This window comes from Sceloporus undulatus, chromosome 10 (assembly GCF_019175285.1).
Source record: "Sceloporus undulatus isolate JIND9_A2432 ecotype Alabama chromosome 10, SceUnd_v1.1, whole genome shotgun sequence".
In the NCBI taxonomy this organism is placed as follows: Eukaryota; Metazoa; Chordata; class Lepidosauria; order Squamata; family Phrynosomatidae; genus Sceloporus; species Sceloporus undulatus.
Window position 1 is genome coordinate 12,780,888 of NC_056531.1, and position 24,644 is coordinate 12,805,531.

Genomic DNA, 24,644 nt, shown 5'->3' on the forward strand with positions numbered 1-24,644 from the left:
CCCCCAATATGTCACAACCACGCCGCCTCGTTTGGAGGCAGTGCAGTCGTCACATATCGATGGTGGCGGCCGTGTGGAACAGCCGCCACCATTTTGTGCGTGCGGAGCGCACACTAGGGTTAGGGCGGTGCAGAAGCACCGCCCCGTTTTAATCCTAGTATGCGCTCCGCACGTACTTTTTAGCCCGTCTGTAACGGGCCTATGCTTGAGCCTTACTAAAGTACAAGCCCGAGAATTCCACAGAATGGTGGCATGGCAGTTAAAGTAGAATATAGTACTATAACAGTGCAGTGTGACAGGCCTCTCAGTCCCGTTGAACTTGAGTAGGATCCTGTTGCACATTTACTTCACCATAAAAGATTGAGACCCATAGACTCCACCCCCTCTCTCTCTGCAGTATCTTTCCTGGCATGGGGTGTGTGTGTGTGTGTGTGTGTGTGTATGCGCGCACATGTGCACCTTATCCTAGAATCTCTCACTCGTTTGACAAGGACTTACTGCTTTTCCTTACTGACCCCTCTCTTTTTAAGTGTCTGCTGATTTCAGTTCTGTGGCTTGCTTGTGTGTCTGTGTGTGTGGATGGAGGAGGAGAGGACCTAAGTTGAAATAGTGATTTCAACTCTCTTTAGAAACATGAGCTGCAGCTTTTCCAGGTTGCAAATGAGTTGGGAAGGTGTGCCAGGTTTTAGGCTATGAAGGGATTGGAAAGCCGAGGGTTGGGTTTCAGCCCATTGTGTGACTGTTGTAGAGTCTAGGCTTTCAGATAATTCCTATGCAAGAGGAGGGAAGCTAGGCTAGAATGTGTGGATGGTCAAGAAGAAAGAAGGTACTCTCAGTAGCTCCCCCTCTCCACCAAAGGAGATTTCTCCCTTTTAAAAAAGGCGATGCTGTCAGCTGCCTTGTTCCCCCCATGATGCACATAATTCCAGCAAATGTGTGCTATTATACAAGGCATCAATGAACAGCAATTTCTAGACTTGTAAGCATGCTGGCTGTTACATTTCCAGAGGTTTTGTAGGAGGGGCTTCTTTTATTTCCCTATTTTTATATGGGTAACCCACCCAAGACCTTCCAGAGCCTCAGCTCTGTTCCACTGAGGAGACTGTTGCCACTAACCTGGTGCTAAACTGCAAATCAAAGTCACTGTATGTCTTCTCTTTAACTAGACTTTCTTAGAATTTTTGTAGCCCTTTTCTTTTGTTTATCCTTGAAATAAGAAACTTAACTAGCTTAGTCTAACATGTTGATAGTGTTCCATTGTGTCATTCCCAAGGCCACTTGATGTGACTAACGTCCAGATAGTGATCAGAAGACAAGTCCCCCCCATCCAACTCCAACAACCTGTTCATCTCCACCATTCTTTGTACAACGATATATATTGTTGAAGGCAATGTGCTTGAGCTCAAACGCAAGGGGCTTTTCCACCATTAAACCTCTGGTTTAGCTTTGTAACAGACTCCAGCATGGCTCCTGTTACATACAGTGTGTCGTGTGAATGAAAAACGTATAGATTCTACAAGCAAGGAATACAGTGGTGCCTCCTTGTTGCCATTATGGGCCACTAAAAGAGACTTGCCATGCCTATAGTCCATCATTCTCACACCTGGTAGTGCACCTCACTGAATTTCCTGGGATATCCTTTCAGAGCTATTTATACCTGACACTGTTTTTCCAAAGTGAGTTTAGTCTGGTGGCAGTAGACATCACTAGGTGTGCAGTGGCTTAGTGGTTAAGACACCAATTCTGACGATCTGAAGACTGGCAGGTTCGCAGTTGGAGGCCCAAGTGCTGCATGATGGGGTGAACTCCTGTCACTAGTTTCAGCCTCTGCCAACCTAGCAGTGCCAAAGCATGCAAATGCAAGTACTGTAGATAGGTACCACTTCTCAATGGGAAGGTAAACGAATTCAGTGCAGTTATGCTGGCCCCATGACCACCGGAGTAGTCCTCAGACAATGTTGGCTCTTTGGCTTCAAATGTTGTGTGGTACAACATTTTTATTGTGTTTTTCGAATTTGGCACCCCAAAATACATTACAAACAGCTGCAATATTGGGGAAAGTGTTTTTCTTTGCAGGCCTGTGTCATTGGACAGGACAGAGCTAGCCAGGCGTTGTGAGAGAAAGTAAGATTTGCATATCCAAATGGTTTCTTCTGTTTGTGTGACTTCTTCCATGGTTTTCTAAATGTGATGAACGACATGCCAACAGTTTTTTAAAAAGCTATCTAGGAAATTGTGCAGCTTTTGGCTGTTACTGTTAGCACTCTTCCTAAGAAATAAGTCCACAGCCTAACTTTGATTCCTTTCTGGTTCAGCGGAGCTCCTTTAGTTAGGAAAAGTTTTACTTGGGACCTAATGACATCTTGACCCAGAATCCCAGCAAGATGACAGGCAGGGCTTGTAGCTTCTCATTAAGAGCAACCCAGTTTACTGGTGGAGGCACACGGTGCTTTTTCTGCATGTGCCGAACTGGGAAGCCCTGCGCTGCCTCCTCCCAGTGAAACAAACCAAGGAAGAGTGTCTTTTGTCAGTTTAACAGTCCATGCTTACGGTAGTTAAAGAAACTAAAGACTAAAAAGAGTGTTGTGGTTGTAGACGGCAGTACTTCTTTCACTCTCAGGTATCAGATTGAGGCTTTGAGGCTTTTGGTGTTTGCATATTTATACAAAGTAATGTGTAGTGGTTTGAGCGTCCGACTATGACCCTAGAGACCTGGGTTTGATTCCCCCACTCAGCCACGGGGTGACATTGGGCAAGTCACACACTCTCACCCCAGAAAACCCCATGATAGATTTGCCTTAGGGTCACCATAAGTTGGAAACGGCATGAAGGCACATAAAAACAACAGTGTTGCCATGTCTTCTGAGAGAATAGCAATGCTGGCTACATACTTGAGGGAATTTTTGGAACGTTTCTGTATTAGAAAGTTGTTTTGTATTGAAAAAGAAAAGGAAAAAGCTACTTTGGATGGGTGTATTTATTTGATACAGAATATCAAGCATATCTGAGAAGTGCAACTTGTCATGATATGTTTTGATTGACCAGTTTATTATGTATTCAGATAACAGAGCTTTTGAATATGATCTTAAACTCATGCCTTGGATCTGAGTGCACAAAAATCAAAGGAACTTGGCCTCCAAATAAATATGTTCAAGAATCAGGATGTTCTTCTTTTGCTGTATGGTTTCTAGTCTCGAAGAAGAAATGCCACATCCTATGACCCTGAAAGTTTGTATGGGAGGATACTTAACAGTTTTTCAGGAATAAGAAAGATGCACTTTATACATGCTCAGAGGTGTATCTGCTGCTGTTAACATGCTTACTGTTAGTGGTGTTATGTTCATGGCTGAACATAATAATTTAGAGCCAATTCCAAGTTTAATTCTGTCTGGATGTATTAAAATCCTAGTAAGCGGAAACTGCTTTTCTATTCAAGCAGGGTGTTCTTTTCACTTGAGCACACAGGGTTTCAAATGGAACAATGATGAAGGAATGACTGTGTTTTTCTTTTTCATCTAGCAGACATACTTGTTTCTGGAAGAACCCATTTAACCAAGCCCCCCGCCCCGTGCAACTGCTGATCCCCAGATGTGGTGCTAGGCAAGCAGGTTGCCTTTGTTCCGGTTGACCAGGTCTTACCCAGGAAAAGATGATGTGGCCTTTGTTAAAGGCAGGAAAGCTAGCATAGTCCACCCTAAGTTAATGTTTTAGCAGTAGCAAGTCCTCTTTCTACCTTTGATTTTTCTAGCATTGAATAAAATACTATCAATTGAAGGCTGTTCTATAGATGAGGGAACTTGTTTGTGGTAGTGGTAGTGGTATTAAAACATTTCTGTCTCACACTGTATCTAAAGATCTCAGAAGAGCATACTATAAAGTCAACTTTCAAAAATTAAAATACTCTTATGATCCCTCCTTTTGGCCTCGCCTCTCTCAGTCTATTTTGAAATATATAGGCTCTGCTACAGGTTTTGCCTCAAGGAACATTGCACTCCTTGGAACAGTTGGAACAGAAGTGAAGAAGAGGAGAAATCCAATGAGGCAATTTGCTCTGAATACCAGCTCTGGAGGGGCAGCTTTTTCTTGCCTGCTTTGGTTGCGGTGGCCCAGAGGAATCTTTTGGGGAAGAAATGCTGGACTATAGATGGGTCTGATCTAGCAACACAATTCTGCTGTGTGCTTGCCATTCCCTACCTAGCTGCTCCGTGACTGTCTGACACTTTTACCTGTTCAGGCTCTGTGCTTTATGTGAAGTCCCTGGATAGCCACATAACTGTGTCAAAGTGTCAGTGAATGGCACTGCATTAGGGAAAGGAGGGTAGCCCATGGCCAGTCTAACAGGTTCTTAAGTATTACTCTGCAAGATGTGGTCATTCCCAGAAGCACACACATCTTATCTCTAGTACAACAGGTGTAGGAAGGGTATGGAGCAGGACTATAGTCTTAAAGGTCTGTCTCATACAAAAGTTTCTGGTGCAAAACAAAGCCATTATTTATGAACAAAGGCATTTGGGATCCCTTGGAAATGCCCTCTTGCGAGAGAGGAGTGCGGTGTCGTTCTCTCCGGATGCCCAATGCACTCAGTGGACTCCCTGGCTTGCCACTCCGTTGCCCATTTTACTGACTTCTCTTGGTGGGAGGGAGCAACTAATTAGGAAGCCGCACCTGAGCCTGCCACATTGTGCTGCACAAACATGTGCCATGGTGGCATTGCTTTACAAGGCAGGTAATCTTGGGAGGGAATTCAGTTTTCAGGGGAATAGCTCCCTCTGCCCCTCTGCACCTGGAAGGATCCTTTTAAATTTCCCCTTGCGAGCGTTTAATAAAGCAGCATAAATGAGGCCTGATGTTGTTCAGTTTTCTTTCCTCCCAGCAAGGTGCCCTTCTGTGTTTTAACAAGCATCTGGATAGAACGGCAGCTGTCACCGCACCATCTGCATGGCCCTGTCAGTGTGCAGCAGGTGACAGGTGTCAAACCAATGGCCTTTTGCTGAAGAGGCCAGTAGGCTTTGTTGCTCAGGTGGAAGCAGCCCCAGAGAAAGGCTGTGCGGTGTTTGGATGCTTTCTGAAGGATGAGCAGAGCTGTGACAGAGCTCATGGATCCACTCTGGACAAAGCACTTGGTTTTTCTCTGTCGGTTGTCTTTGTTTTGCTACATTGACTTTGGGTTAGGTATTACACCAACTATTTAGTTGCAGAATTGATCGATTGAGCATTGTAATGGTTCAGTGCTAGACTTGGATGGGAGAGAGCTGCATTTGAGGTTGATTTCACACATGCATTTTCATTGAATATATTCCATCAACTAATGACCTGCATGTGGAACTAGATCAAGGGTAGGCAACCTGCGGCCCGGCGAGGCCTTGGGACCGGCCCCAGCCCGGTCCTGCCGCCGATTGCCGCCAGGGCCTTTGGCCTCTCGCACACAGGGGCAAGGGGGGCAATTGTCTATGGACGCCTCAGAAACATGCATTTATATTAACATTTTTTAAAAAATCAGCAAATCTTTTTGTGTGTCCTCCACTTTTTTAAAAAAAGTGTCCACCATTTGAAAATGTTGTCCTACATTTGTCCTGGTTTATTTATTTATTTAAATTTTCAAAAAAATTTATTTATTTATTTATTTATTGGCTTCGGCCCCCCAGTTGTCTGAGGAACAGCAACCCGGCCCCCGGCTCAAAAAGGTTGCTTACCCCTGAACTAGATCCTTGCAGATGAATTGCCACAGAAAGACTGTAGCAATTGCGCCATGGCAACTTAAACAATACGTCTTAGTGGAGAAACTTTTTCACATGTGCCTGAAAGCCATTGAACACTGAGGGTCTTCTCTTCTTCTTATTCTCCCTTTCATTTTCCTTACGCTTCCATGGCTTAAAGCTTGGGCGGACATTTTAAAACTTTAATCCAATTCTTGAAGTCTGTTTTGCAGGTTCTTAGACACATAAGTCGGACTAATATCTGATTGAATAATAAAAAATTAGGCTAACTAATGTTCCTGCCATGTGAGAACCAGCCCTGTGTTTCTGCTTCCTTTTCTCCCCCTGTCAAGATTTTAGAGTCTTTCTTTTAACATCTGTGACATTAGGCCATGGACAGATAAACCCAAAATCCTATAATGGGCCACATTTTGTGTTCTGCTTCCATTTCTGCAAAATCGTCCCCATTATTTCTTGTCTGGCTATACCATGCTATCTGCTTTGCCACCTCCTGTGGCAAAGGTGCCCTTCTGTGATTTCACTTAAATCCCAAACAGGCTATTTATTTTTCTGAAGTTTACTCTAATTGAACTCAGCTGAATTGTAGTCGTCTTCTCCCAGCTTGCTTTCTTCTGATGTTCAATATATTTTCTCACTCCGGTTTTGTCTCCGTTCTCCTTTCCACTCCCAGTCATTCTATTTCTAACCGATTGCTTAAGATAAAAACTTAGGTTACATAGCTTGTTTGTTCTGTGAATACAGTTTATCCCCAACTGTGAAGATGCTGGAGGCCCAAGAGAACTGTTGTAACTTTTCCGCCATATAAATTTCACAGAGAGTTGGTGGCATCTTGATCGCCAGCCCTTAGCCTGTCAGCTTGGCCCTAATTTCTGCCCATGTTAAAAGACCAGTCAAACACGTTCATATATTTATTTTGTTATTTAAAATGCTTACATACACCGCAATGTAATCTCTGTTCAGTAAGATTTGTCTAAATTGTGCTAATAATCATATATAACGCTATATAAACATAATAAGCAGTTTAAAATGTCAAACAAGAACAATAAAAAGAAGCATGATGAACAGTTTTGAGCCAGGAAAATCCATGTAAACTGGTTTTGTGGAATCGCATGAGATGGTATTCTAGAGGGTGAGTGCCACTACTGAGAAGATCAGCTTTTTAAGTGTTACACAGCAACATGGTGTTAGTTACTGAACAAATAGTCAGGCCTCTTCTGGAGATTGTAAAGGCAAAGTATATATGGGGAAGGCAGTCTGCTAGGTGTTCAGATCCCAAGTTGTATAGGGCTTTATATGTTAGCAATAGAATCCTGGATGTGGCTCGATAGCTAACAGGCAGCCAGAGCAGTTCTTTTAACACAGGTATAGTATGTAAAGAGTTGGTGTTCCTTTAGTAAACACAGATGGTGTGTTCTGGAACTGCTGCAGTTTCCAGACCAGGCACAAAGGGAGCTCCGCATAGAATGCGTTACAATAATCAGGATGCTATTAGAGCATCAGTGTACTGGTTAGCGCTGTCCTAGTTAGAGGTGTAGTTATTGGACCAGTTGGAGTTGGCAATGGATGCCCTTTGCTACTGAGCTCGCCTTGGCCTCCAGTGCCAACAATCCAGGCGCTTCTTCCACCACATTCTGTACCTGAACAGATAGCCCAGTTCTTAGGTCTGGCAGCCACCCAGCATTGTAGCTGGGGAGGACAGCCAAATGGGGGCATTGCCCCCATAAGAATTCTGGCCTGCCATGAAATTTTCCTTCAGTCCCCAGATTTGAAAGCATACAAAATAGCAAAGACTTGGGAGGTTTACTGAAGAAAATCAAGGAAGAGCACGCAAGGGCAAAATTTTAGTTGAACGTTAACCTAACAAAAATAATGGCCACAGATGAGTTGCATAGCTTTAAAGCAAATGATAATAATTCAAGATTTTCCATACCTTGGCTCAGTTGTTAATCAAAACGGAGACTGCCGTCGAGAAATCAGAAGAAGTCGAGGACTTGGAAAGTTAGGATTGCCCATGCCATTGTAGTTCCCATTTCTGTGTAGGGTTGTGAAAGCTGGACAGTGAGAAGAAAGCCTAATTTGAAATGTGGTGCTGGAGAAGAGTTCTACAGATTCTGAGGTCTGCTTAAAAGACAAATAAACGGGTCCTAGAGCAAATCAAGCCTGAACTAGAAGCCAAGATGACTAAACTGAGACTATCACATTTTGGCCATATCATGAGAAGACATGACTCAGTAGAAAAGAGTATAATGCTTGGTAAGGTAGAAGGCATTAGGAAAAGAAGACGGCATTCCAGATGGATAGATGCAATGAAGGAAGCCACAGCCCTGAGGCTGCAAGACCTGAACTGGGTTGTTGATAGAGTGACTTGGAGGACTCTCATTCATATGGTTCCCATAAGTCGAAGTGGTCTTGTGGTTACGGCAATCCCTGGTGTCCCCTTTATTGGGGATTGGAATGTATATTGAGCGTAGGCAATATGTGGGCCATTGTTTTGTTTTCCATATTTGTTGACAGATTTTAGTTAGAACTAGAGTAGATTCTCTGTAGATTGAAGCAGCTCTTTTGGTATGCCATCTGTTCTTGGTGATTTATTCCTCCGAAGTGCTCTGAGTGCAACTTCCATTCCCTTTCTCAAATTGTACTTTCATCTTTGAATAGTTGCATTCAAACAATAGATCGTGTCTGCAAAACACAATAAAAGAGGTAAGTTATTTCACATTTTGCAAAGGGGAAGCAGAAACTGAGAAAAAAAGAACTATGCCATGATCTCAGTATGTAGTCCTTGAGAAAATGGAGTTTGGTCTTGGCCCTTCTCCAGCCAAGACAAAAATTCCATTGCTTGTTCTGTGTGGCTTTTTTTTCATACTCAGTTTTGTGTTCTCCCACCTCCTACTTGGTTATTCATATAAAGAATCATGGTTTAGAGCAAATGGTTTGAGATAGCATAGTGATGTTTTCTGATTTGAACACATTTTTTTTGCAAATGTAAGATGTGTATATAGCAAAATTGCTTAGGAGATATATTTTCTCTATATTTTATTTTTTAACTCACAGTTTTACATTTTGCAAAAGGCTACTGAAGAACATACTGCAGACTTTAAATGCTACTCTTTGTATACAGCTGCCCTCTGGTGGTAGCAACTTTATCAAAGGTGACTTGACCAATCCCAGATTGGAGGTGCTTCTTGGTTGCTTTTAGTATTACATTTGGAACTTAATTGGTCATCATTTAGACCTGAAATAGTTTATCAAGTCAAAATATCCAAAATTCCATGAGTACCACTCTCACTGATTTTTGTAATAAGGCACTTTTCGTTCTAAGTTCGCCTTCAGTTAATATCTAAAACTTGAAGATGTCTTATGATATAAGAGTGTGATCTTGCTTAAATTGAATATTTCTTTCTTCCTCACAGTGTCATCAGTCTTCAGGGGAAGACATGGAGATCTCTGATGATGAAATGACCCCATCTCCGAGCACAGAATGTGCCAAAAACATTGTGGTGAACACCTCCATTGGCAACTCGGCTGTGATGGCTCCTTCGATCCCCATGCCGCCACCTGGTTTTCCTCCTTTGCCTCCCCCGCCACCCCCGCAGTCAGTTTATCCAATGCCGCCACCTCTCCCACCGCCACCTCCACCAACTCACCCGGCAGTCACTGTCCCACCTCCGCCCCTTCCGGCTCCCCCTGGGGTTCCTCCTCCACATATATTGCCTCCACTCCCTCCATTCCATCCTGGAATGTTCCCTGTCATGCAGATGGATATGATCAGCGTCTTGGGCAACCAGTGGGGTGGCATGTCAATGTCTTTTCAAATGCAAACCCAGATGTTGAGCCGCCTGATGCAAGGGCAGAACACGTACCAGTACCCCCCTTTCCTAGGGAATCGGATGCAGTTTGTGAACCTTCCTCCTTACCGACATTTCTCCATGGGGACATCTGTCAACCGTGGGCAACAGTGGCCACCTTTGCCCAAGTTTGATCCCTCTGTTCCTCCTCCGGGTTATGAGCCCAAGAAGGAAGATCCACACAAGGCCACTGTCGATGGTGTTCTCTTGGTGATTGTGAAGGAACTTAAAGCAATAATGAAAAGAGATTTGAACCGGAAGATGGTGGAGGTGGTGGCCTTCAGAGCATTTGATGACTGGTGGGACAAGAAAGAGCGTCTAGCAAAGGTAAGAGTCCTGAGTCCGTCCTTTCCTGTGAATTCTGTGAAGGAGTGGCTTTGCATTGGCAGAGACTGTTGGTATCATCTTCCCCCTTATCTCGAAGCCATGCCTTATGAGGAGAGACTTAGGTAGCTGGGTATGTTTCACCTGGAGAAGAGAACATTAAGAGGGGACATAATAGCTGATAGCCCCGTTTAAATATTTGAAGGGATGCCATATTGAGGATGGAGCAAGCTTGTTTTCTGCTGCTCTTGAGTATAGGACCCAGAGCAATGAATTCAAACTATAGGAAAAGAGATTCCACCTCAGCATTAGGAGGAACTTCTTGACAAAGCTGTTTGACAGTGGAACGCACTCTCTTGCAGTGTGGTGTAGTCTCCTTCTTTGGAGATCTTTAAACAGAGGCTGGATGGCCATTTGTCGGGGGTGCTTTGATTGTGAGTTCTTGCATGGCAGAATGGGGTTGGGCTGGGTGGCCCTTGTGGTCTCTTCCAACTCTGAGATTCTGTGGAGGTTTTTCTGTTTTTTTACATTCTAACAGCCTGTAGCTCTACTTCTTGAGTTGGTTTTTTAATACGCCTGACCTGGAAGTGCATAAAAAAGTAATGTGAGATATGCATGACAAGGCAGTAGCAACAGTTGAGAAATTTAGGGTTCATCTCTTGGGAAAAGATGCATGAGCTATATGGGAATTCAACACATGTACGTATAAGACTGCAAGTTCAATCCCTGGTATCCCCAGATTGAAAAAGGGATCTCATCAAGTAACATTGGGAGAATAAATTACCAAGGCTCAATTCTGTCTTCTCCAGCTACTATGAAGCTGGATGAATTGATAGCATGATCTGATGTCAGGAAATTATTGTCAGACCTGTGTACCTGTTTAACTTCCATGGATATATCTTAAAGTAAATCCATGTGTTTAGTAATTGTGGCTCTGAGTTCAGAAACATAACTGTGGCCTGATACAGACAGGACAAAATGAAGCTGCTTCAAGTCACTTTGGAGGTATGCTGTTTAAATGATACATGCATCCTAAGAGTCCAGAAGCCACACGAAAGCCACGCTCCAGTCCTAAGGACTGGAGTGCAGCTTCCAGACTCTTAGGACACATGCATCATTGAAACACCATACCTGCAAAGTGACCTGAAGCAGCTTTATTTTGGCCTGTCTGTATAGGGCCTGTGTTACTCTGGAATATCTGTATGCAAAAGGGTTTTACAGCACCTTTGAGTCTAACCTTCGTGTTGAAAGAAGTTGTAGCATAAGCTTTCATACACTTGGTCCACGCATCTGAGGAAGTAGACCAAGTCTACAAAAGCTTTTGCTATAACTTCTTTCTCAGAGCTAGTCTCAAAGGGGCTGCAAGGTCCCTTTGAATACTATGGCTCTTTGTCTGCAACTACATGTTTAGCCTTTCCAGAGCTGCAACTTGCCCAATCCCACAGCAAAGCTGAGACTGCGGATTATTTTGGGGAAATGGTGTGCCTTTTGCAGCCACAAACAGATCATCCAAAATTAAAGGTGTTAGTACATTTTGCAGTTAGTCGTTGGATATATGTAGCAGAGAAATACATTACCGTTGAATGCAACCAGTGGCAATTAGCAGAGATGTTTTATGCATGCCCATGATGCTTTTGAACTACAGCATAACTGCCTCTTCAGGCAAATTAAAGATCTGTGTGAGTTGATGATGTTCTTGTGTTGATTACCCAACTATAGGTCCATGTGCTAGAATCTCATGTTCTCTTGTTCTTCTTGCACAGGCATCGCTTACTCCAGTCAAATCTGGAGAAAATAAAGATGAGGAAAAGCCAAAACCAAAGGACCGCATCACATCTTGTCTTCTGGAGAACTGGAACAAAGGAGAAGGGCTGGGTTATGAGGGGATCGGTTTAGGCATTGGCTTACGAGGGGCCATCCGGTTACCATCTTTCAAGGTACGAGCATCTAGTCATCCACAATATGAATAAACTTTACAAAAGAAATAATTTTGTTGGCGTTAGTTGCAGTTTTAATGTCTCTCTTGTTAGTTTTCATTAAATCTCATATTTCTTCCAATGAGCTCAAGGCAGTGTATGTGGCTCTCCACCGCTCATGTCTTAAAAACGTGTGTTCTTTAGCTCTATAACCTGTATACAAAATGATGAATGGTTCACATTTGGCTGTTTAGAACCTCGCTGAAGCTTTCAGTGACCATCATATTCATGTTTGTAGCGTGCATAACAGAATGAATGGTTGCCTATCATCTCTGAGAATCCAGACAAAGCACTGGAACCTTTGAAAGAAGGGCAATTTGTGTATTTTTGTTGTTTGAGATGAGTCTTTTAAAGCATTTGGAGGTCAGTGGGGAATAATTTAAATTTGGGGGAGACTTGATAACTTTCACATTTCTGTCATTTATATAAGTCGTATAAGTCCTTTAACATTTTTGTAAAGAAAATGGATAGGGTTTAAGATTTCTGTCTTGGTCTTACTTTAAAACACATGTACCCACTTCCATGTGTTTCAATTTCTGCACTTGCTTCAGTGCTCTTGCTTACTGAAGTGCCCTCTAATTGAAATGTTCTGATGTCAGTAAGTTACAAAAATGTATTGACAAACATGACAAGGATAAGAACATAAAATCAAAACTATTTTAATACTCTTGTATGACCAGCTTCTTACTTTTGTTAGCTTTTCCCCTCTTATTGTAAGGCAGTGTTGATAGTTATAGACCTAAAACAAATACAGTCGGCCCTTCTTATAGGCGGATTTGCCATCCACGGATTTGACCATACGCGGATGGCAAATCGGGAAGTTGTCCCCAATGGTGGCGCGCATGCATGCGCACCGCCATTAGGGACAACTTCCTTCTCCTCCCCTCCTCTCAATCCTTCCCTCCCTCGCTTTCCTCCTCCCTGCCTCCCTCCCTCCCTCCCTTCCCTCCCTCTTACTTACCTTGAAGGCCTCCGTTTGCCGCCGCCATCGCGGGAAAAGCCGGGTGGTGGCGGCAGCAGCAGAGGCCAAGCCCCGGCCTCCTCGCCGCCGCCATAGAAGGGCCTGATGGTGGTGCTGGAGGCCTCTTGGCCCCGAACAGCACCGGCACTGGAACTTTCCTGCGGCGGCGGTGAGGAGGTAGAGCTGCCGCGCCGGAGGCCTTCAAGGCCTCCAGCACAGGCATCCGGCCTCCTTGAGGCCTCTGCCACCGCGGAAGGGCCGGATACTGGTGTTGGAGGCCAAGAGGCCCCTGCACCGATACCTGGCCCTTCTGCGGCTGTGGCGGCGACAAGGAGGCCGGGTGATGGTGCGGGAGGCCTCCTCTTTGAGGAGGCGCGGATTGCAGCAGCACCAGAGGTCTTCAAGGCTCTCATTGGGAACAAATGCGACTTGAGCATACGCGGATTTTGGTATACGCGGAGGGGTCTGGAACGGATCCCCCGCATATACCAAGGGACCATTGTACATCTCCTTAGATGCGTTCCTTCTATTCTTTCCGCAGGTGAAGAGAAAGGAGCCACCTGAAGCTGCCTCGGCTGGAGACCAGAAGAGACTCCGGCCCTCTACTTCAGTAGATGATGAAGATGAAGGTTGGCAATGTTTATCCAGACATAGTCATACATAGAATTGATCCATTGAAATCAGTTGGACTTAAGTTAGCCACCCGTCAGGTTCCAGCCAAATAATATCAGCAAAATTTAGTTCAAACTCTTGGTGCCAGTGGCTAAGCCTTAGTAGAGGCATTTCAGAATGGATGAAATTTGCCAAAGGTAGGAAATCACCAAATGATGGTATTGTGTTGAAAGTTCTGTGGCCATCTGGGCAACATGGACCAGATTTAGTCCTAGTGTTTCACCACCCCAATGTAGATGGGTGCTACTGCTGTCAATTTCTCCCATATACACTTTTGGACAGATTTTTGACATATGGTCCTTAGAGAAAGTGCCTCCTTCTTTGGACAGATTCCAGACGAGAAACCACATGTCCTGAAATATCGAGCAAATGTGCATATCTGTATCTTTTTGAGGTAGTGGTAGGGACACACACTTTTGCTACTTTTGCGATGCTGATCCCCCTCCATCAGCTTTCATGTGTTTTTATCCTCTAGAATCTGAACGAGATCGAGATCTGCCTGATGCAACATCAGACCTTTCCAAGAAGGATGCAGAAGCTGTAGGTCTAAGAAGGAGACCTGGCAGGCCATTGGAACTGGATAGTGAAGGAGAGGAGGCAGACTCAGGAAAGGAGGAAGATGAGGAGGAAGAAGAATCTTCTTCAGAAAAGGAGGCAGAGCAGGAGGAAGAGGAAGGGGTGATGAAATCAACTTCTGACAAGGTACATCTCATTGTTGACCTGTTGTCATTTCTGACTCTATCTACTTGAATTGTCCTTTATGTTCCATTCTAATTTCAGTGCAGGATATTCTCTTTGTTTGCAAGCCCCTTTGAGAACTGGGGAAAGTCTGTTGTTCCCTTTGCAGAGTCAACGCTCAGAAAGGAAGTTTACAGAAAGCTATCCCTTACCCACAAGCAAAGAGAGGGCCATTCTAGCCTCCCACAGAAGGGAGTTCCACTCGGGATGGGAGTAACCACTGAGAAGGCTCTCTTTCTTGTGCCCTCACCAAGTGAGCCTGGGATGGTGGCAGGACAGAGAGAAAGCCTTCCCCTGAAGTTCTTAGCATAGTTGCAGGTTTGTATAGGGAGATACAATCTTTCAGATAGCCTGGACCTAAACTGTATAGGACTTTACTGGTCATGACCAGCACTTTGAATTGTGCCCAAAAACAAACTGTCAGCCAGTGAAGCTGTTTTAACAAGGGGGTTACATACTCCCTATACCTGGCCCCAGTCAGCATTCTGGCTGCAACATTTGGACCCACTACAGTTTCTAAACAGTTTCCAGAGCACATAGAGCATGTTACAGTAGTCCAAATGGGATGTATTCAAGGTATGTATCACTGTAGCCAGATCTGATGTCTCAAGGAATAGAGGTAGCTGGCATACCAGTTTTAGCTGTGCAAATGCACTCATGGCCACGGCAGAAACCATGGAGTCATGCTGCAAGTTTGTTGGCATACATGTCGCCCTTTTGAAATGCAAATGATTTGTATTGAGGTTTTTTTAAAAACTTAAACTACTTCTTTCTTTTCTGCTGAGGGGCACTATCTTCTGTGCCCTGAGTTAATGGCTTCTTTTTTTTATCTCCATGTTTGTACCAGATGTGCTAAGTGATGTTGGAGCTCAGTCATGTTGTAATATAAGCATTTAGATGACATGTTTCTCCCTTCCCCCTTGTGCAAAAACAGTGGATGTTTGCTGAATTTTCAAAATGTCTTGTCTCCCAAGGAAGAGGAGGAAGAGGAAGACATCAAGGAAGAGGAGGACGAGGAGGAGGAGGATGGCGAGGAAGACGATGAAGAGGCTGAAACAGAAATGAGCGAAAAGGAAGGGGATCAGGATTCCGAAGAAGGTATGAGGTCTTGTCTCAAAATCTCGGTCTTTTTGTTGATGGATCTTCCAATGGCTGTTTGTTGGCCTGTGGCCCCGAGGAGGTTCTTGAAGAGGTGTACTTTGTGTGTGGTGTGGGATTTGTCAGTCAGATAGTCACTCATGCAGTCCTTTGTGCCTGTGACAAGACCACAACTTCCTGCCTTGTTGCCATTGTCAGCTGTTCACCGCTCAGGCCTGTTGGAGCAGGCCCTCTTAACTGAAAGTTTGTTTGGGGAAGCGTGCCAATAAGACAGTTGAGTTTACAACCAAGAATAGCTCTCTCTATAGGGTCTCCATTGGCATTTGTTGAAAATTGCCTCTGTCCTTGGAGCAATTCTCCTTATTACTGAAAATGAAGCAATCAATCATGGATCACTCATAAGTCAGACATCCAAGCTCTCTCAATGCTGACTTGCTCTTATCAAGAAGTGTTGACCTTCTAAACAGTTGGAGTGGGAGGCTTGGAAGCAGAAGCAGAAGAAGGAATTGGGGTGGGGGGAGGAGGGACTGTGCCTCTTAACCTACTACATTGAAGCATATGTTCTACAAAGACTGCCATCGGTTGCAAGCCTTGAATCTGAATACTTCTCCTTTGTGGTCTCTGTGACTCACATATATGGGATTCTCTTGCCTGTGCAGACAATATTTAGAAATGTATAGAGGTAACTCTCTTCAGCGTAAGGCAGACCCCCCCCCAACCTCCATACTGCATATGCTGAATATGATTCTACTCAAACCTTCAATTCTCTTTTGTCTGCCATCAACAGAGTTAGCAAAATGAAGTTTGGACAAATTGGTGCCCACTGGAATATAAAGAAAATTAGCAACAGAAAAAAAAGGGGGGGGGAATCCTTGAGATTGCAGTGGAATTTTCATTGTGCTATGATAATGCAAGAAGCAAGTTTAAGGATGACAGTTATCCATAAAGGGACTGAAAGTATAGCAGCAAATTGTTGTACAGTGGGCCATTGATATCACTGCAGTTTGGTTCCAAGATACTCCGTGGATACCAAAATCTGTGGATGCTCAACGGTGTAGTAAAATGGAGTCTGTTATATAATATGGTAAAATCAGGGTCTTCTTTTGGGAATTTATATATTTTAAATATTTTCAGGCCGTGGATGTTTGAATCCATTAATAAAGAATCTGTGGGTACGGAGGACCAACTGTAATATTATTACATTATTTAGCAGGCACCCAGTTTTAGAATGTCTTATACAATTGCCATTGCCTCAGAAATAAATAAATAAATAAATAAATAATGGCCCCATACAGACTGCCAAAATAAAGCTGCTTTGGGTCACTTTGGAGGTATGCTGTTAAAATGTGCATGTGTCCGAAGAGGCCAGAAGCTGTGCCAAGCTGTGCTCCAGTCCTTAGGACTGTCTGCAGCATGGCTTTGCACAGCTTCCGGACTCTTCGGAGACATGCATCATTAAACAGCATACCTCCAAAGTGACCCAAAGCAGCTTTATTTTGGCAGTCTGTTGGGGCCATATAACATGGGGGAAATTAAGTACTAAGAAAAGGTAGGGAGCAGCATCATTCACATGAAGAAGTAAGAGCTGTGGTTGTTCAATCAGAAAATATAAAGTTGCTGTACAATTTTGAATGCAGAGTAAGTGAAGCACTAATTACAGCCTGTGTTCAAAAACTTTCTGAACATTCAGTCACCCAGTTAAATGGTCAATGTTAGGTTCAAAATAATAGAAATATTTTACAGAATGTGTTTTTCGTACAGTATAAAGGTCATGTGTCTTTGTATATCCATTCAGTAGTTATCTGCAGTGTGGATACATGATAGGGGAATACAATTAGGGTGGGAGTGGGGTGAAAAACAGAAATGTTGCACTTATAATGGTTGTATTCAACCTGGTCTGAGCAAACAGGTTGTGGAGAAAGCCACATTAAATGTTCTTTTTCCAGCAGATGATGTTGGAAGTCCTGTCTCATCCAGAGCAGAGCTGAATCATCCGATGAAAGTGATGAGTCCTCAGACTTGGGACAAGCTCTGACTCTGATGATGAAGATGATGAGATGAAGGGAGGAAGGAAGAAGAGGAGGCAGAAGAGGTGGAAAGCTCTGAGGAACAGTAGAAGACATGAAGGGTATCTCTACGGCAAGAAAGAAAGAAGACACTGTGCCCACTGAGCTAACCGCAGAGTCACTCATTCAAAGACCCTGAAAATGAGGATGAAAAAGAGACCATCCTGGAATTGTTCCAGTGGATGACTATTGGAAGGTACTCCTTGGTGCTAGGAGCGCTCCCATGCCAGAAGGAGCGAAACAGAAGGAAGGCATCAAGCAACCCGATGAGGAAACTGGTTGATGTGCCGAGGGTCCTTGCTGCAGAAGTGCTGGTGGTTATTGAGAGAGCCAGGAGGAAAAGCTACAGTTGTCCCCAGTCTGTGTGCCAGGTAGGGGATATTTTCTGGCCCTTTTCCTGCCAATTTCTGCAGTACTATCTACCAGTATTTGATGTGAAGGTTCTTTCTGAATGTATCTGTCTCTCTTAGTGTCTGTCTTCATGGGACCTTTGTTAGAAGAAATGAGCCCCTGCTCAGGGTTGGCATTCACTCAAATCTCAGGCTTCCATGTGCTGCAGTAAAGTGTGGTTTCTGTCATGACAACCTGTCATGTGAATTGGAAACAAGCAAGGAAGGGTCATGTATAAGGAGGAATGAGTGGGAATCGTGGCCAGCAAGCTGGAGGAGGTCCTATCAAGCCTTTTGCCCGCTACCTAGGCCCCCAAAAGCCCCAAGTTAAAAGTAAATTCAGCCTCCCAAAATAAATTTTCAACATAACATGCTTGAAAGACAGTTCTGTGGCAAGTCCCTGTTTCCCTACCCACTCCAAAAACTGCTGAAAAACTGTTCAAAATTAACTGGAAGTATCACTTTCAGGTTAGGGAAATGGCAAGTGTAAACCCACTGGGAAATCTGAAACTGCTCCTCCTATCTCTGTGAATGCCGCGCACCCCCTGCTAATTCCAATGATAGTGTTTATGAGCACAAAAACGAAGAGGTAACTCTTGTGGATGTACACACTTGTTTCCATGCAGTTTTCAGGGAAACATGTCAAGCATAAGGATTACCTTGGAATTCAGAGCACAAACTTACAACAGTGATGAAACCATCAGAAACTTTGACATGTACAGTAGGTTTGCTTTACCATCACAAAGTAAAGTAATTTAAAGTGCAAATTTTAAAAGTGTGCACTCTATGTCAATTGCCCAGCGTGGAGTTGGGGCTTTGGCATGGACTTTGGCCTATACAGACGGCCAAAATAAAGCGCTTCGAGTCACTTTGGAGGTATGGTGTTCAATGATACATGTTCCTAAGAGTCCAGAAGCCGCACCAAAGCCACACTCCAGTCCTAAGGACTGGAGTGCAGCTTTGGTGCAGCTTCCAAACTCTTAGGACGCATGCATCATTGAAACACCATACCTCCAAAGTGACTCGAAGCAGCTTTATTTTGGCCTGTCTGTATCAGGCCCTTGCTATCTTTGCTTTTGTTTTAAAAGAAGAGACAATTCTCTGGCTCTTAAAGCAGAATTTGAATATGTGTTTCTGTCACATTTCTATTCCCGTGCTTTCATTCCCTGCCCTTTTTAATTCAGTGCCACTCTGGTAAATTTCCCAAGTGTTCTAACATTTGGACTGACTCTTGAAAAGCAGAAAAACTGCATCGTATGTCACCTCCATAATACTAAACTGTAGCTCTCTGTGTAACTTAACAAAAATAAAATGGTTTTGTGTTAGATGATGGGTGATGGTCAAGTTTCTCAGACATCATCCGACACAAAGTAGATGTCCTTTGACTCCCTTCCTGTTGTGAACCTTTACCTGGTTTTGTAATCACAGTGCGCTATATCTTATGAGAGACCATTGAAAGTCAAATAAATGGCTTCAAGTCCTGTTTTTTCCCCTGTTTTTTTCAAGCCTCAGTAGAGGAGCCTGATCCAAATAGTGAGCAAGAGCCTGAGATGCTGGATGGTCCAAAACCAGAGACTCAGGATAATGAAACCGTCCGTCCACCAACATCAGTGGGGCTATTTGGAGATATCTTACCCAGCAAGACCTCCTTCTTCCCCAAACCTGAGGACAGCAATTTATATGCTCAAGCAAAAGCCAAGCTGCCATCCACAGCCGAGGAGGAAGATCAGCTTCCTCGGACTCCAGGGAGGGAAGTGCTGTCTCACTTGGAGTCTCCCACACTTCCCCTTGATGTTGTGCCATCCTGTTCGCTTCCCTTGCCCTCAGTAATGTCAGGCAAAGAGGAACTATTGCTCCTTCCTGACAGGTTCCCTGATCAATTAACTGTGACCAAACCACCACTGGAGGAAGAGCTGCCTCGGACGCCAGGCCGGGACATTTTAGCAAAGTGCTCACACAGCCTTTCGAAGTCTCAGAGCACGGACACTGTCCCAGCCACACCTGGCAGTGATGCTCCTCTCACAGGAAGCAGCTTGACTTTAAGTTCCCCACAAGTCCCAGGAAGCCCTTTTTCCTACCCATCCCAGTCCCCTGGCATCAATAGTGGTGGCATTCCTCGGACTCCTGGGAGGGATTTCACTTTCACACCGACGTTTCCAGAGCCTGGTGCTACCCTGCCTTGCCTTTTGTCTGGCAAGAAGCCCTCTGAGGATGAACCTGATGAGAAGGTCTTTAAAGAACCTCTTAGTACTTCCCTACTGGCTGGTGCGAACAGTGTTCCCTCCCCTATTCCCTTTGCCAGCCCTCCGGTCCCAGCTTTCCATGCCCATATAGACTTACCGCCCAACCAGTCAGTACCTCTTACTGTTCAGCCTTGCTTGTTCATGGACTCAAAGATGTCTCTAGAGGAACATAGCATGGACACACAGCCCCTCTTGTCCTTCACCTCAGAACAGCCCATGTCTTCTCCACCTCTCCCTCCTGCGCCACCCTCATCTGTCTTGCCCATCAAAAGGAAGCCAGGTCGGCCAAAACGATCCTCTCCATTGGGCCCTATGTTGGATGCCTATTCCAGCAAACCCATTGAGCCACCTCTTCTTCCCATCCCAGTTGCCTTGACTGAAAGTGCTGTAAACAAAGAGTTGTTGAGTAGCCATCCAGAGGCTTTCTACCCCCTGAAAGACCCTGAAACAGTGACCCTGGATTTCCGGAATGACTGCTTCCACGACAAAGTCGCCCCAGATGTTTTAGCTGAGAAGCTTCCCTTCAAGGAGCTGGAGAACCAGTGGAATGAGGACCTCAAAGAGGATGAGGCTTACCTGAAGTGCAAGAGACAGTGGAGGCGGCAGAAAAAGAGGCCAGATGACATCCCGACAATTCCTTCCCCGGAGTATTCCCCACAACGGTATCACTTTAGGCCCCGCTCTGAGTTTGAGGAAATGACTATTTTATATGACATTTGGAATGGAGGGATAGATGAGGAGGATATCCATTTCCTCTGCATTACGTATGATCACTTGTTGCAGCAAGACAATGGCATGGACTGGCTGAACGATACCCTGTGGGTATACCATCCTCATATCCTTTTCTGCTGGATTACCAGAGTGAGTTTTCTTGGGAACATACTATGGAAGAGTCAGATTTATTAGGTATTGCTGTCTTAGGCACCGTACAGACAAGTGAAAATAAAGCTGCTTCAAGTCACTTTGGAGGTATTCTGTTTAAATGATGCATGTGTCCTAAGAGGCCAGAAGCTGCACCAAAGCTGTGCTCCTTTATTTTGGCCTGTCTGTATGGGGCCAATATTGTAATATATTTATTGTATCCAGGAAGCCTTTACAATAAAGCAGAAAACCCATGAAAATCTATATATATCTTATTCACCAGTGCCTAGATTACCATTCTGGCTTTAAAAAAGAACATAGGCAAGCCCACAATTTACAGTGAAAAGTAAAGCCTTTTGTTTCATTTACCTCTTATCCATTAGGATTAAAAAACAACAACCTTGTATTGTGTGAGTTCTTGTCCATGCAGAATTGTGTTTAGCCCAAGCAGCCAGAGCCAGAAAGCACAAGGTGAAATGAAAGTGAAATGAAATCAGATAATATAAAACAAACATTTCTTGTACTATGGGGTATTAACTAATAAATTTCAGTTGCCTATGAATGGGACACATAATTTTAGACTAGTTTTGGTTCTGTATACTGACCTGTGTTTTGCGTACATTAAATCAGATACAGTAGTTACTTTCGACAGGTAGAGAGCTCTCCAGACTGTATTGGACAAGAAGGAAACATACTTCTTGAGATGGTTCCTCATTTAGGCAGCTCAGTATGTGAAAATGTCTGTGTCATCCCAATGTGTAGGATACAGAGCAGGTAAAATATGCTCTTTCGTTGAACCAATTGAAGTTGGTATAGCAGAATGTGAATTACAAGGTCTCCAAAACTATTCATGAAGAAAAACTGAATTCTGACTGACAAAGAGTTTTGTGAATTACTTGTAATCCAGCAGTTGTATGCTGTTGTAGGAATTATTTTGGAAGGTTGAATGGCAAAAAGGCACACTTTGCTGGGTAATCGTTTGATTTCATAAGGGTTTCTCCTTAACGCTGAGCCACCAACCAGTTTCTCTACTGTGAAGAAGAAGAAACGAGATGATGGAATGCGGGAACACGTTACAGGCTGTGCACGAAGTGAAGGCTACTACAAAATTGACAAGAAAGATAAGCTGAAATACCTCAACAATAGCCGTGCATTTGCTGAGGAGCCTCCAGCTGATACACAGGTGGGGTGTCTCTCTCCTTGCTGCTAGTTGGCTAAGCTTTGGTTGGTATCAGCTTTCGTCCTGTAAGGCTGAGACTTCCCCACAATGTCCAATCTGTGATAACTACTTGGGGAGCAGAGTAAGCGGTTTAAGGTTTGATCTACCCAACACAAGACAGAAAAGAACATGAAATGTTTCGGTGTGTGGCTGAAATAATGCTAGAGATAATTTAACTGGTGGATCTTCTTGCTTAGGCCTCAGTTCCTATTCTGTTACCTTACCAGAACAGAAATAGAGACAGGATGGTCAGCTCAACAGTGACATAGAAACCTCTGAAAGTGTAAGCATCTATTTTGTGGGTTCACCTGCAAATAAAATTTGTGTTTTTATTGACAAAGGAAAGATTATGTAAGTAACTCTCATATTAGTAAGACAGCTTAACAGTCCAGCTAGCTGATACCTGACCATCCATACCTGAACTTACAAAACCATATATTTAGCAACCCTGTTTGTTCACCAAGCCCAGAACTATATATATAATGTGATTGGTGGTGGATTTCCAGAGTCTCCAGCACAGATCTTCCTCATCACCCACTTGCCTTGATATTTTTGAGAAATGTCAGGGATTGAAATTTGGACCAAATATGTATATGCTACATGTGTGCTCTACCAGTGTAGGACAGCTAGTTCCCTCAGCAGGTAGGAGCACCATCTCCCTGGCATTGAGGTCAGAAGGGAGTGCCAAACCTGCAAGACAAAATGGAGGTACCAAGCATCAGGCTGAAAAATTGCATGTGCATAATGTGTGCTCTACCATTGAACTGTATAGTCCTTCTACAACCTTGATACCAAACTTGTCTAGAACTAAAAAATTTTTACCAGCTGTCTAACCACTGAGATGCTTTATTTTTCTTCTCAGGGAATGAGCATCCCTGCCCAAGTACATGTTTCGACCCGGGCAGGCTCCGAGAGGAGGTCAGAGCAACGCAGGCTTCTGTCGTCCTTCACTGGCAGTTGTGACAGTGACTTGCTCAAATTCAACCAGCTCAAGGTAAGTTGTACAGCTCTGTCACCCCAACAACAGTCCATTACTGTAATCCTTGCTAGTCAGCAATAGTTTTATTATCTTTCTCATATCTTTGCATTGTAGTTCCGGAAGAAAAAGCTAAAATTTTGTAAGAGTCACATTCATGACTGGGGACTCTTTGCCATGGAGCCAATTGCTGCTGATGAGATGGTGATCGAGTATGTGGGTCAAAACATCCGGCAGGTAAGCTTACGGAAGACACACAGTTCTTGTAGGGATATTTGGTATCTGTATTAAGCAGAGTGAAGTGGGGCTACAGCAATGTGAATTTGTAGTAGAAATGGGAGAAATGACTCTGGGTGCTCTTGTAAGGTAAAAAAAGAAAAGAAAGAAAAAAGTGATTTTAATTGTTTCAGGAAATTTATCTTAAGATTATAGAGGAGATAGATGAAAGAAGTTGACTATACTTGGTTAGAAGAGCCCTTGAAAGCTGGGTGTGTAGGTGTAAGCTAGCATCCATTGCTGGAGTGGATGCTCCTTTCAGAACAAAGGAAAACAAAGAGACTGACTGACTTCTTGAGAGAAGGGCAAGTGACATCTGCAGGTAAGAAGGAAGCAAAAGGTTTGAGCACGCAGACCAAAGAAAGATACAGAGGGGTGAAAAAGAAAGGCCAGTTATTTAAAATCTGCTCTTTCACTAATCACTTTATACAGGTGTTGATGCCTCTTTGCTTTCAACAATAAATGTAACTAATAACACTCTGTCTTCTGGCCTGTTCTGCAGGTAATAGCAGACATGCGAGAGAAGCGCTATGAAGATGAAGGCATTGGGAGCAGTTATATGTTCAGAGTTGATCATGACACGATTATAGATGCAACGAAGTGTGGAAACTTTGCCAGGTTTATTAATCATAGTTGTAATGTAAGTATGCCTTGGCTTCACCAATGTTGTCAGACTTTCTACAAAGAAACCTGCAGCAGACCTGACTTGTATCATGAGTCTTATGTGGAAAGGAGGAAAAACTATTCTCCTTCTCCCTTTGCTTTGGGGGATGGTTTTTCTTGTCTTGGATCTTGGCCACTCATAGGGTTTCAAGTGTCTGTGTGTGTGTGTGTGTGTAGGATTATATATTCATTTTGCTTTTACACATATTCTGATTCAATCCAAACGTTTAAAGGCAGTGAACTTCAGTGAAACACACACATATATAACCCACAAATACACAATGCAGAAATTAACATACTCTTAACGTGGTCCATGAAAGAGATGTTACCTGAGACTAAACAGGGAAGGTTTGCATAAATAAATAACTGTGTTTTCAATATGAATCTAAAAGAGTATGTTGAATTTCTGAAAGAAGGCATTCCATGTAGTGACTGCCACCACTATCAGCGGGGCATCAAAAGCATGTGGCTTTTTCAGTTTTCATTCTAATACCTAATTCTATGGTTGATGTATATATTAAAGGGTGTCTAGAACGTATTTTTTGAGGAAGGTATTCATTTTTCTGCCCCACAGTACGTATATATGTATGTTACATATGTAGAGACAGAGACAGATT

The 24,644-nt window shown here is 43.7% G+C and overlaps 1 protein-coding gene across 1 annotated transcript in view; it reads left to right on the plus strand.

Annotated features, from left to right (window-relative positions):
- The window catches only part of SETD1B (SET domain containing 1B, histone lysine methyltransferase), a 51,810-nt gene that overhangs the window by 22,215 nt on the left and 4,951 nt on the right, over window positions 1-24,644 (plus strand). Inside the window, 19 exon segments of the mRNA XM_042441946.1 lie at window positions 9,131-9,892; window positions 11,653-11,826; window positions 13,368-13,455; window positions 13,974-14,200; window positions 15,211-15,334; window positions 17,284-17,316; window positions 17,319-17,351; window positions 17,354-17,397; window positions 17,400-17,445; window positions 17,448-17,527; window positions 17,529-17,571; window positions 17,574-17,691; window positions 17,693-17,727; window positions 17,730-17,771; window positions 19,296-20,867; window positions 21,910-22,076; window positions 22,975-23,106; window positions 23,206-23,325; window positions 23,867-24,004. Coding sequence (XP_042297880.1) covers window positions 9,131-9,892; window positions 11,653-11,826; window positions 13,368-13,455; window positions 13,974-14,200; window positions 15,211-15,334; window positions 17,284-17,316; window positions 17,319-17,351; window positions 17,354-17,397; window positions 17,400-17,445; window positions 17,448-17,527; window positions 17,529-17,571; window positions 17,574-17,691; window positions 17,693-17,727; window positions 17,730-17,771; window positions 19,296-20,867; window positions 21,910-22,076; window positions 22,975-23,106; window positions 23,206-23,325; window positions 23,867-24,004 — 3,978 coding nt within the window.